At 40.5% G+C, this 12592-nt stretch overlaps 1 protein-coding gene across 4 annotated transcripts in view; it reads right to left on the reverse strand.

The window, feature by feature from the left end:
- ATP6V1H (ATPase H+ transporting V1 subunit H) overlaps positions 1-12592 on the reverse strand; it is a 119920-nt gene that overhangs the window by 31461 nt on the left and 75867 nt on the right. For all 4 annotated transcript variants that reach the window (XM_058528701.1, XM_058528700.1, XM_058528698.1 and 1 more), the window contains one exon: positions 100-213. In XM_058528701.1, coding sequence (XP_058384684.1) covers positions 100-213 — 114 coding nt within the window. The remainder of the gene's footprint in view (positions 1-99; positions 214-12592) is intronic.

Genomic DNA, 12592 nt, shown 5'->3' on the forward strand with positions numbered 1-12592 from the left:
AACTATCATTCATCAGAGCATTTACATAAGAACTTTAGGAATGGGCGAGTGAGATCTCACAAATCAGTGTGTGAGCAGGAAGAAAAAGCTGGCACGTACCAGTTGTGCACCATGAGCTTCTGCACAGCCAGAAGAGCGTTGTAGCGAACCTGCTGGTCTTCGTGGTGCATGTGGTTCATGACCAGCTGCTTCCCACCAAGCTGTTCAATAACCCTGTGGAAGAGAAGCCATGTTAAGAAGATACTGCAACTACTTTCAAACTCATGCCGTTAGCAGAAAGCCTAAATTCCAAAGTGCCAGGAGATTTTACAAAGAAAAGTTACAAAATAGGTAAGTAAACCAACACACATATTTTTATATCATTTTCTCCAAATCACAGATTTAAAGTATTCAAATATTTTCTCTTTTGAATTCCTAATGATAAATCCAATTGTTATTCTCATGTCCTAATCAAGGCAAATATTATCTACCTGGATATCTCATAGACCGTTGTACTGTTCTAGATTACAGTTTTCTAGGTAGTTGAGTATTAACTTCTTATTACTAGTATTTCTGGCTCACTTAAAATCAGTATATTGAACACCATCTAACATCTGTAATAATATCAGGTTAAGTCCACCAGTTGCCGTGCTGTGAGAAAGATGGGGCTAGGACGCAGATAGCAAGGAACACAGAGTTCAAAAACACCAATGCGTAAAGATACATGCACCCCTGTGTTCACTGCAGCGTTATTCACAATAGCCAAGACTTGGAAGCAACCTAAGTGCCCATCAAGGGACGAATGGATAAAGAAGATGCATATACACACAATGGAATACTACTCAGCCATAAGAAACGATGAAATCCAGCCATTTGTGACAACATGGATGGACACTGAGGGTATTATGCAAAGTGAAATAAGTCAGAGGGAGAAGGTCAAATACCGTATGATTTCCTTCATTAAGCAGTAGATAATAACAACAATAAACAAACACATAGAGACAGAGATTGGATTGGTGGTTACCAGAGGGGAAGGGGGGAGGGAGGAGGGCGAAAGGGATAATTCGGCACATGTGTGTTGTGAGGGGTTGTAATTAGTATTTGAGTGGTGAACATGATGTAATCTATGCAGAAATAGAAGTACAATGATGTACATTTGAAATTTATACAATGTAATAAACCAATGTTACTGCAATAAACAAACAAAAAAAAAGGCACCCAGTAGAAGCCATGTTAATTTCCTGAAGAACGCTATTGATTTTTAAGATATCTGCCCTTTCTTGTAATGATGGAATATGCCACATGATCTCCTGTGCAGTGACAAAGAGAAGAAAATTCCTATGTCAAGAGCACGAAGACAACCGACAACATTGCTTTCTAACATTGCACCCACCAACACCCTGAAAAATGCAGTTACTCCAGATGCAAAAGTAGAGTGAAAATGGCTATTTGCTTCACGAATGGAAAGAAGCTCTCTGTTCCTTTGCACGGGTGTGGCTGAAGACAGAGCTGTCGAGTCTCAACCCCAGCACAACAGTGTGGGTTCTCTAGTCTGTACTGTCTGATGTGCGATATCACTACTACACAGTCAGTGCCAAGTGACACCTTAATGCAATGGGGCTTTTGGTGGTTTAAGACAACCTTGCAGATGGGTGGATGGGAGTCAGGGGTGAGAGAGAGGCTTTTATCTGTATACCTTTTTATATTTTATGTTTTAAAGCATTTTTTAAAAAATGTATTGAATTGAGGGAAAACAAGTACAGTATAATTACAATCAAACATTAATTGAGAGCTTGTCATGAGCCAGCTGCTGTGCTCTTGAACATTGCCTTATCTAATATATCAGCTCTGCTCTTTATCAGATATGTTACAATAAGTCATTTAATCACGTAAATTCCTTCCCGCCAAATGAGAATAACAAGGACACCTCCTTCACGGTGCTGCTGTGAAGACTGAAGGACATAAAGCCCACGTCTCTGCAGGACGGTAAGCCCATGTCTACTGCTTTGATGACTGTGATGCTGAGGATACAGGGGCTGCTCGCCTTCAATCCACTTCTCTCACTGTAGTCAAAGTGATCTTTCCAAAAATCTGAATAGCACTTTCCCTGCTTAAAACAACGGCTGACCAGGCCCTTCACAGTCTGACTGGAAGCCCCTGCCTAGCTTCACGGAGCACGGTCCACAGCCTGTGCTCTCTGCGCTCTGACTCCACTGGCCGTCTTCAGGTCCTCCAGCCACAGGATCTTGGCACACACTGTTTTCTCTCCTACAAGATTCCCACTCCTCCTCATGTAGATAACTCCTCATGTAGATAACTTCTATTCATCTTTCAGATCTTGACTCAACTGTCCCTTCTTCAGGGAAGGCTTCTCTGTATCCAGATTACATTAATCTCCTAATATGCCCCTGTCATGGCACAATGTCTCTCTCCTTCATTGTATTCACCTGAGTTGCAATTTTATATCTGAATGATTATTTTAAAAGTATTAAATTTGTCTTCGCCATTATACAAGAAGACTCATGAGGGCCAAACTATGCGTAGTTTTGCTTACCTTATGTTCCCAGGGCTCAAGACAGAAGGCACTCATCAACTATCTATTAATTATATTATTATATTAATATTTACTATATTAATAAAAATATCTATCATTGTCCAGTTTCTCTTTTTGTCAAAATATCATTCGTTAAAAGACAAGTAAGGTTTCAAAAAAGATAGACCTTTACTGCAGCAAAACTGCCTGAGGATAACTCTCCCTCAACTGCTGTAGCATACTATCACTGGAATTCTAAATAATAACAACAGTAAACATTTACATAGCATCTACTATCTGCCAGGTACTTGTTTTAGCACTTTCTGTTGTTAACTCGTTTAAGAGTTGTAAGTAGCCTAGGATGGCCATCGGGAGAAATGATAGAGAATAGAGATTTAAAAGAAAAAGATACAAATCAGGAGTAACATTCAGGAAAAAGAAAGTCAGAAGGTCCAAGATGCCTTTTTCTCACATGTGCTTAGAATTATTCATTGCCACACTAGGAAACATTGATCTGCCCGAGCTAATGATTTATTTAACTCAACATCAGTTTACCCAACATCTTTGTAATCATGTTAGTTTTTTGAAACTGTTGAAACTGATATGTATACATGTACATAACAGGATAATAATACCGAACTCCTTCTGCCTCAGTTTCAAGGGAGACGCCAAATCAACAGATATGAGACACTCAAGTGAAACTGTGATAGAACATCGCACGCAGAATTTACAAACAACTCTAACCATTCTTAATCCCCTTAAGGAATTCTATTTCAAACATTAAAGGATTCAGGGAGGGGAAGGATGATTTGTGAGTCTTCTGTGATGTGCACTGGGCCATGCTGAAGGTCCCTGCCCCACAGAGAAGAAAAAGGTGGTGATGCCTTCTACCCCACGCCAAGGGAATCACACACAGAGACAGTGTGTATTCCCTGCAGTAGGGAGGACAGTGGCCTGGTGACTGAGAGTGGCATAAGCCTGAGAGGTCACAGCAACCTGTAGCAGCCAGGTAGAGGGGGCTGTGTCAGGATCAGCCTACATTCCCAGAGCCTGGGGGGCAAAGGACTTTGAGTGTCACCATGAGCCAGACAAAACACAACAAATGGCTCACCCCAAGCTATGGGTGCTGCAGTTAGATGGCCCAGAAAAGATGCTTCCAATGAACCCAAAAAAGTGTTCCCAAGAGAAATGATCAGATTCAGACATCCACCAGGGCGAGAGCACTCACAGCCAGCAAGTAAGAAAAGCCCTGCTTCTCCCCATCACCTCCTCCTTCCCTATTCATCGGCCTCTGGGAGACTCAGGCCACAGTAGGTAAGCTCAGGGAAGCAGAGCCAGGAAGGGACAGGATCAAGCCCTCCCCTGCCGAGGGCATTAGGGATAACAGGGAGAGAAGTCCTACTTTTGAATAAGTAGTGAGAAGGGCTATACATATCTCGGACTAAACCCCTTTTGTAATTCAAAATGACCATAGGGCTGTTATCTAGAGTGAGAAAAAAAGTAATGAGGCCCGCCAAGGTTTTCATTCAAAGGCACGAAAGATTTCTATCACTGAATAAATTTTAATGGGATTCTGAAGAACAAACATAAAGTCATTCTTATTTCACCACAAACTGCTCATGCAACCAATCTGGTGTTAGCACATATGAGCTACTTTGAGGGGGCTGGCGGGGCTGGCATCTTACCCCAGCTGTTTAGGGCAACACTGCTGTCTTCCTCTGCCCTCGCTTACTCCTCTCAGAGGGGACTTCTGTGATTGGTGAGTTTGGAAGCAGGAATCCAGCATCCACAGATCCACTCCCTCCTTTCTCTTCCACATCAGTCCAGTGCTACCTGGGACTATGGGTTAGTCCAGTTCTGGGGTTCAGTATTAGGAAGGCCATCTATCTACACACAACACATTCTTCAATATCAGCTTTATCAGTAAGGATTCTATTTTGGCCTCTGTTATCTCCTTTGTCATGTTTCTCAAGAAAATTTGGAACTCAGGCAGGCAGGAGGGGAATTATTTATTGGAACCCTTCTGGATACCTCCAATACACGGAAATACAGTTGATTCGCATTATTCACAGTAGGTATGTTCTACACAGTTGCCATGAACAATGATTTAGCGAACACTGCAACTCCTAGGGGATATTCAGGGTTAGGTTCCTGCAGTCTCTGGTCACATTTTCATTAACCAATCAATACATAACCTTGTTTTTTGTGTGTTTCTGTTTAAAGACACCTTATTTAATGTATATTGTTCAATCATTAACACTGAACTCACAGCCAACAGCACTACAACTCATGCCTGAAGGAAACTTATCCAATACATACACTTACTCCGTAGGGCAATCACAGCCTTCTTTTGCTTAGGACACTAGACAGCACTTCAGCACCATGCTCGAGGGCCATTTTAAACAGTGAAATCACCAACAAAACACACAAAAATGCAAAAAACAGGACACTAAATAGATCACATAAGGAACAATTGTTTATACTACAAGAGCTAAAACAAGAAGGCAAGCATCGCCTCGTTTGACTTCTGGGAATGTATGTGTGCGTCAGGCACTCAAACTTAGCCCTGCTCTGCACACATCCACAAATGATTGCGAAAGCATGAGTACTGATGTGGGGGGTAGAAAAGAAATTTTAGCAAGCTGGCAAATTAACAAATCTAGAATCCATATTATTTATGGATCGACTATATATGAGTAAGTATAACCTCACAAAGCTGCCATAGATGTGTAAAATATGACAAATTTAAAAAGCATAAAGAGATCACACACCATCTATAATGATGATAATAATAATCCTGATAACAGTTTTATACATGCTGAGTACTATGCTAAGTGCTTCATATTTATGTCATGTGATCCTCACAACAAATGTACTGCCTCGCCTTCTAGAAAGTAGTTTTTTTTGACATTTTAAAACCTTACTCCTTACAATATCTTCTCATATTATCACCAGCCAAGAACATTTTTAAGTTTTGCTTTTAATAATTTATTATTATATTTATTTATTAAGCGTTCATTTTCAAACTATACAGGTTACTGCCCTCCACCCCAGAGATTCCAACAGGTCTCACGGAGGGATGGACCATCTCCACTCCACTGACACTCACTGCTATAAAATAAACATATTTCTTGTCTTCTAAATTTAAGAAGCAACTCAACCGCCAATTACTTTCAGATTATACAGATGTCCAAAATCATGAATGCTTGAAAAAAGTGAGAAAAGAATCTTTCCAGTTGGCAGATTAAAACAAGACATCATTAAAAAGACAAGACATTTGGATGATTTAATTTAGAACTAGATTTGAGTGCATTGTTTATTAGCCATTGTCTAATAGGGAGAACTTTGCTAACCATATTTCAAAATAAGTTGAGTCAATAGCATGTTAAGCTTTAAAGACTTAGAATATTATAATACATGATTAACAAGCTCAATACTGGCAAGAACATTTAAGGAATGTACCAGCTGGTGAAACAGAGAAATGTAATTTTAGAGTAAACTTTAAATATCTTAAAAAGCACAGCACTATTTTTGTTTGTTCTAAAGGTCTTTTTCCCTCTTAATATAGTTCTATGATATAAGATACAGTTACATAAAATATCCCGATAAAGCTTCTATTGTTCAGCGTTATATTCATGGCTAATGAAATTATATCACACTATAACACATTATGATTCCACGACATATCGCTAAAAATGTAACTTGCACGTTAAGATTCCGTTTATATGAAAGTAGATACTTTCAGAGCTATGTAGCAATATACCCTCTAGAGTCTATAAGCACTTGAGCACAGCAATGAGCACAGAAATCACGTCTATTTTGTTCCCCTTATAATTAGGAAGAAGGCCATTAACATTTTTAAAAACAAAACGATGATTTAGGAGAATATTTACCAGATTTCTAAATGGGAAAGTTCTTTCCAAGCATAAAAGCAGTAGAAGAAACCACAAATGTTTTCACTGGAATCTCAGCTCCACGGGGCAATCCTCAGAACGGTGCCTAGCACACAGCACATGCTCAATAAAACACTAACGACAAGTGAATGAATGTATCTCACTACACAGTAACTGAAACTTATGCATGATAAAAATCTTATGAGCATAATAATATAAACAGCAAATTTTTAAAATGTTTATCTTAAATATGGCAGCTAGTATTCCTAATAAACCATGTAAGTAATCAAAATATAAGTTAAAAACACGAGGTGCCGTTTTTCCCCTGTGAGAGGTTAAAAAGAAATGACAGCCCTGCTGAGAGGGCAGTGAAGACGGTCTTCTCACCTATTGCTAGTCGGAGGCTGAATTAGTCCACATTTAATGTTTTAAATGTCTCAAAAGTACTTATCTCATTAAATCTACTTCAGGGGACCAGAAAAAAGAAAATAATCAGAAATGTTTGCAAAGATGTTCGTTCTGTTTTCATAATAATGAAAAACTAGGAACACACCAAATATCCACAATAAGATCTGAGTAAACTGGAATACACTTATCTATAGGTAGCATTAAATTATATTTTTAAAACTTTTAGATGGGAAATACCCATGACAAATGAATAAAAGCAGGAGATAAAATAAAAAATATCATATGATCACAATTTTGGAAGAAAAAATATATATGTGCACTGAGGCAAAAAACTGAAAATAACTAAACTGTTATTTTGTATAGTTGCAGGTGTTGTTTTTTCTTCATTATTCTTTTCTGTATTTTTCAAGTTTTCTATAATGAATGTTTGTTACTATTCATAAGTAAAATTTAGAAAAGAAAACTATTAGGTTTGGTTGATAAAAGGTTTGTGCCACCATCAAAGCAATTTGTCAATTTTTATTTGCATGTGCTATGCTAGGCTTTATACAAAGGCAAATAAAGATATTTACCTCATATAAAAGTCTGCATTTTAAGACAACAAGCATGAGTTCTTTTGGTAGCTCTTTCTCTCAGCATTTATTATGCTCTGCTGTGTGGTAAACACTATGCCTAGTCAGATACAGTTTCTCTTTTTGAGAGTTCAAGTCTAGTGGGGGAAAGAGACACAAACAGGTTTTCATTGTACAAACTGAAAAGTGCTACATAATGAAGAGACATCCAAATACCATGGAAGCAGAGAAAACTGGACATTTGCGTTTTGTTTTAATGGCGGTATACTGGTTTGCCAGAATAAAAAGAGAGGAATCTTTTATATGAGTCAGTATTTTTAGCAGCAGAAACAGAAACCTGAAGGCCTGATTAAAGCAGCAAAAGAAGGCACTGTAAGGCAACCACAGCTTGGGGAACCTTATACTTGAAGGCTACCCAGGCTGGATGGGAACCAAAGTCAAGCTACCAAGTAAGTCCAGCAACGGTGCTGTTACAGCGAGGCACCTGACCCTGAGTTTACCCTGCTCACACCCTGACACCAGGTGCTACTGCCTCCAGTCCTCATGGAGCCTAGCCACGCTGCTGCCTGAAGGGAGTGCCTGCTCCCTGCTATCACTCATTCCTGTAGGGAGACTGGGGCAGGTACATCTGATTCACTGAGCTTAGTCCATGAGCATGTGGCTAGAGGTACAGGAGTTTAGGACAGTGAACTGCTGGCATTTTTATTTTCCACAGTGGGAGGAAGCACATGCCCTGTAAGGTGAGGAATTCCTCAAATATAGGAAGGCAGTTTAGATGTTGTACTCCTTTAAAAGAATATATAAATTTTCACTATGGCATTCCAGGAATAGAGAGGGTTTTGCAGTTGCACAAGCCCTATGAGGGTTTAATGTGGCTTTGACACCGCTGTTGCAACGCTCTGATGGTTGGAACAATGTTCACTACATCATTGGTGCTACTGACTCAAGTATGCAAAGGGAGCACATTCTCTCAGGGATGAGTGTTGGGCACTAGTCATCAAAGTGTGATTTCTGGGCATCTGTGAGGGCCACAGGTAGTTTTGTGCTTTCTGAGGACAAAGTAATGGAACAGTTTTATTCACATACACAGTATATATCTCAAAAGTAAGACTAATGATAAACTGTGTTTTTTGGAAATCATATTACAATCTTAAAGGTTATTGGTTTTTTACAAGAACTGAATTGGCGAGTACAGTTGATAGGGTAAATTCATCTGAATAGTTTATTTCATTGTTATTTGCATTTATTGAGGACAATTATTAAATTTGCAATTTGGGGAGCAATCGCTGTTATGTTATGCTCTGCACTTGAATTTACAAAAACAGATTACTGGATCAAAAGTGTGTCTGTGAACCACAAAAGGAGTTATGAAAATAACAACAAATATGTAACACAATAGGGAACAGGACTCCATTCTGAATATTCTATGTAAATCTGCATACTGAGACAAATGTGAATATGATGAAAGAAAATGATGGATAGGAAATATGACATTTAGTATCTGAAAGTTTATCACTGGACCAGCAATACATTCACCTGTAGTCTCCAGTGTCTTTTTGATATGAAGTCTTGTCAATTGATAAATTTTACTGTTTGAGATGGAGAAAGGGACAAAATTCAAAAAGATATTAACATTCTGACACTTCTGTGTGATGGGGAGTACAAATTATTCTACTCCCGAGAAACTTATAAAAGTAAAAAAGTCTGCCACAAAGTTAATGACAAACATTATGTTCTCAGAGAAAGCACAATTTCTTTAAGTAATGTTAAAAGTCACCTAATATCAAAAACATACAGTGAAGAGGAGTAATTGCTATCGTGTAGGATAGCAGATACTTCCCTTACAGTTGGACAAAACTACTCATTTAATTGGTTTATCAAACACCTAAAGAGTGCTTACTATGTGCCAAGTGCTGTTCTAAGTGTATTTCATATTAACTCATTTAGTCCTCACATTTACAGATGAGGAAACTGAGGCAGAGAGAAGTTAAGTGACATGTCCAAGGTTACACAGTTTACTAGGTGGCAGAGCTGGGATCTGAACCTAAGCAGGCAAGTTTAGTCTGTGCACTTAACCTCTGCGTGATTCTGCACTGATGTCTGTGGTGTCCATTAGATATTAACATATGTACTGTGCATGTATGGAGGAGATGTGCTTGATATCTTTGTGGGGCATAATCTGGACAAGAAGTTTGTTGGACTCAGTACTGACAGACGACTAGTTATGTGCAGCAGGGAGACTTATTGCTATGTGGATAAAGAGACTGTACTAATGAACTGGAAGTCAACCATGTGCCTCCTAACATTGTTAGTGTTGAAAGAAATAGAAGTATGAATACGATCCGGTTACAAGCACTGAGTGCTGTGTGAAGAAAGGCGTGGGGGAGTATAAGACTCTGTCTTTCCAAACAGAAGCATGCCATTTGTTTTTTTTGAAGGAACTTAATTTCTTTACTGGCATTATTTTTATTTTAAATAGTAGAAAATGATCATTACTGGCTTTATCAGCATATGATGCATTAGACAGCACTTTTACTAATAATGCCAGTAAAGATTCTTTCCATTATTTTAAGCAATTTAGGGATACAGCCATTATCTTGAATAGGTTAAAAATATCAACAGAAATATCTCCAGTTCCAAATGTCAACATCAAATTTGAGATATCAAAATTATTTTTTAGGATGACTGAATTGTGATGAAAATGGATACATTACTGCAAGTTTGATTTTTTTCCAAATCTTAATTTTTTATTTTACTCAAAGAGGAAAAAAATAATGAGGACTATAGTTAAAAATCACATCAATGAGCTCTAAGTGAATTTAAAGAAATACTTTTATGAGGCTGAATGAAACCACAGAGTGGGTTGGGAATCTTTTTGCCTATCTCTCACAAGTGGCAACATTCACTTTTCTTGCTGTTACATGGAATGGGCTGGTCAGCTTAGTGTCTGATGAATTCCTAAAGCAGACTTTAGTGAGAAGTCTGTCTGGGTCCACATAAGATCTGAATACCCAAAACTGTCTGCAGGAGCCTTTAAAGTCTGTAGCCATTCCTGCCAACTTATAGTAGTGAGTGAGTATTTTCTAATTTAGTAGCAATGAAGAATAAGAAAAGAAAGTGATAAGTGTATAACTTGACTTATGTAGAAGTACAATACCAAGGGTACTCATGGTGCCCCTGGAAAGAAAGTGTTTACAATTGCTGGGGCCACCCAAGCGGGATCTTCATCAGTTGGGGGGGCAACAAGTTGACAGTGCCTTCAGTGTGGCTTTCCACCAGATGGATAGTAAACCTTACAAGTCCCAGTTCAGATCAAATAATTGAGTCTAGTCCTTGTTTTAGGAGGGACTATCCTATTTGTCTATGCCACCACCTGGGTGACATCTGTCTGCCCCATGGAATGGCTGAGGGATAGTGGGTGGTAAAGACATAAAGAGCTGTTGACAGCTGTATTCCTTGGGAGGTGCAAGAGCTACTATTATCCCTCCTGTTTCCAACAGATTTCTCAGTAAGTTTAAAGGAAATGGCCATCAAATTGCAGCAGAGTTGTCTGGCAGTGGATGACAGCCAGCGGTCAATTAAACATAAGGTGTGCCACAGTTGGGGATATCTGTGTGTTTTCCTTCATGAGGAAAGCTCTAAGGACAATTCCCTAAAAGACAAAGATCAATGTCCCTCCCTTGCCTGTGTCTCTCGGTGTCTGAGGTGTTTCTCTTTGCTGAAGTTGTTGTTATCCTTCTACTGATACTAAATCAGTGTGCCCCACTCCAGTAGCTGTAACTTCACCTTTTCTCCAGTCATGCCCTAACTGTATCCAGACTTGTGGTCCAGAAGGGTCAGGGACAAGAGGGACAAGAGCACAGCTATAAAACCTGCAGACCTGGGCTATGGGAGTGACGTCAGCAAGATGGTGGAATAAGACATCCCTTGCACATATCCCCTCCTCAACAATCTGGCATACATCCACGGAAAGAAGGGCCTTTGTGGGAGCTTTGGAGAGAGAAGTAAGAGACTGTGAAACTTCAGTGCAGCCTAAGTCCAGGGAGAGCTATTTTGAGAAGGCAAGCTCACACCCAGGCAGCTGATTCGCCAATGGTGGTCCCAGCTACAGACCCAGAAACAGCTCCATATCCCTGAGAATCTGGCTACAGCCCCGTTTGGCTTTGGTTCTGTCACCAGCACCATATGCCACAGGACTTGGGAGGAGTCACATCCACCCATGTGTTAACTGGCACATAGACCTCAGTCCCAGCTGTGGACCCTGAACTGGACCCTGAAGTGGCCCATGAACCAGCTCCAGCCCCACTCTGCTGCACTCTGGGAGTCCCTGGAGGTAAGATCAACAAACTCAGTCAGACTGTAGATTCTGAAAGGGTCCTGTATCTGGGATCCAGCCCATCCTGGCCAGGCCCCAAACAGTCTTGCTGGCACAGGGACTCTGCAGGAGATACTCCTGTCTACACCCTTAGATATCCTGAAAGGGCCCTATACTCAACTCTAGGCCCCTCCCAACTGCAGTCCATAAGCAGTCCTGCTGGCACAGGGACCTGGCAGGAGACTGCTGGCTGCACCCCTAGAGATCTTGAAGGGCCCTATACTCAGTTCCAGCCCCTCCCAGCTGCAGTTGCAAGCAATTTGCCAACATAGTGATCCAGTGGGACACACTCATGCCTGCATCTCAGGAGGTCCTGAAACAGCCTTATATTCAGCTCCAGCCCTTCCAGCCACAGTCAGGGAACAGTCCAGACTGCCCAGGGACCTGGTGGGAAAAATGCTCATCCATGCCTCCAGAGCCAGGTCTGCAGACTTCAATCATGGCTGGGAAACCTGAAACAGTCCCGGGACTTGGTTCTAGCCCCTCTTAGCCACAGTCCCAGACCAGAGAAGGTCATTATCTGCTGAAAACTGTCTTTAAAGACTGCAAGATGTGGGGCTGGCCCAGTGGCGTAGCGGTTAAGTGCATGCACTCTGCTTTGGTGACCTGGGGTTCACAGGTTTGGATCCTGTGACGCACTGCTTGTCAAGCCACGCTGTGGTGGTGTCCCATATAAAGTAGAGGAAGATGGGCACAGATGTTAGCCCAGGGCCAATCTTTCCCAGCAAAAAGAGGAGGATTGGCATCAGATGTTAGCTCAGGGATGATCTTCCTCACAAACAAACAGAAGATTGGAAGAGGTATTTGCTCCTTCAAATGCACAGACACCAGT

The sequence above is a fragment of the Diceros bicornis genome, chromosome 33 (assembly GCF_020826845.1).
Source record: "Diceros bicornis minor isolate mBicDic1 chromosome 33, mDicBic1.mat.cur, whole genome shotgun sequence".
NCBI classification, from domain to species: Eukaryota; Metazoa; Chordata; class Mammalia; order Perissodactyla; family Rhinocerotidae; genus Diceros; species Diceros bicornis.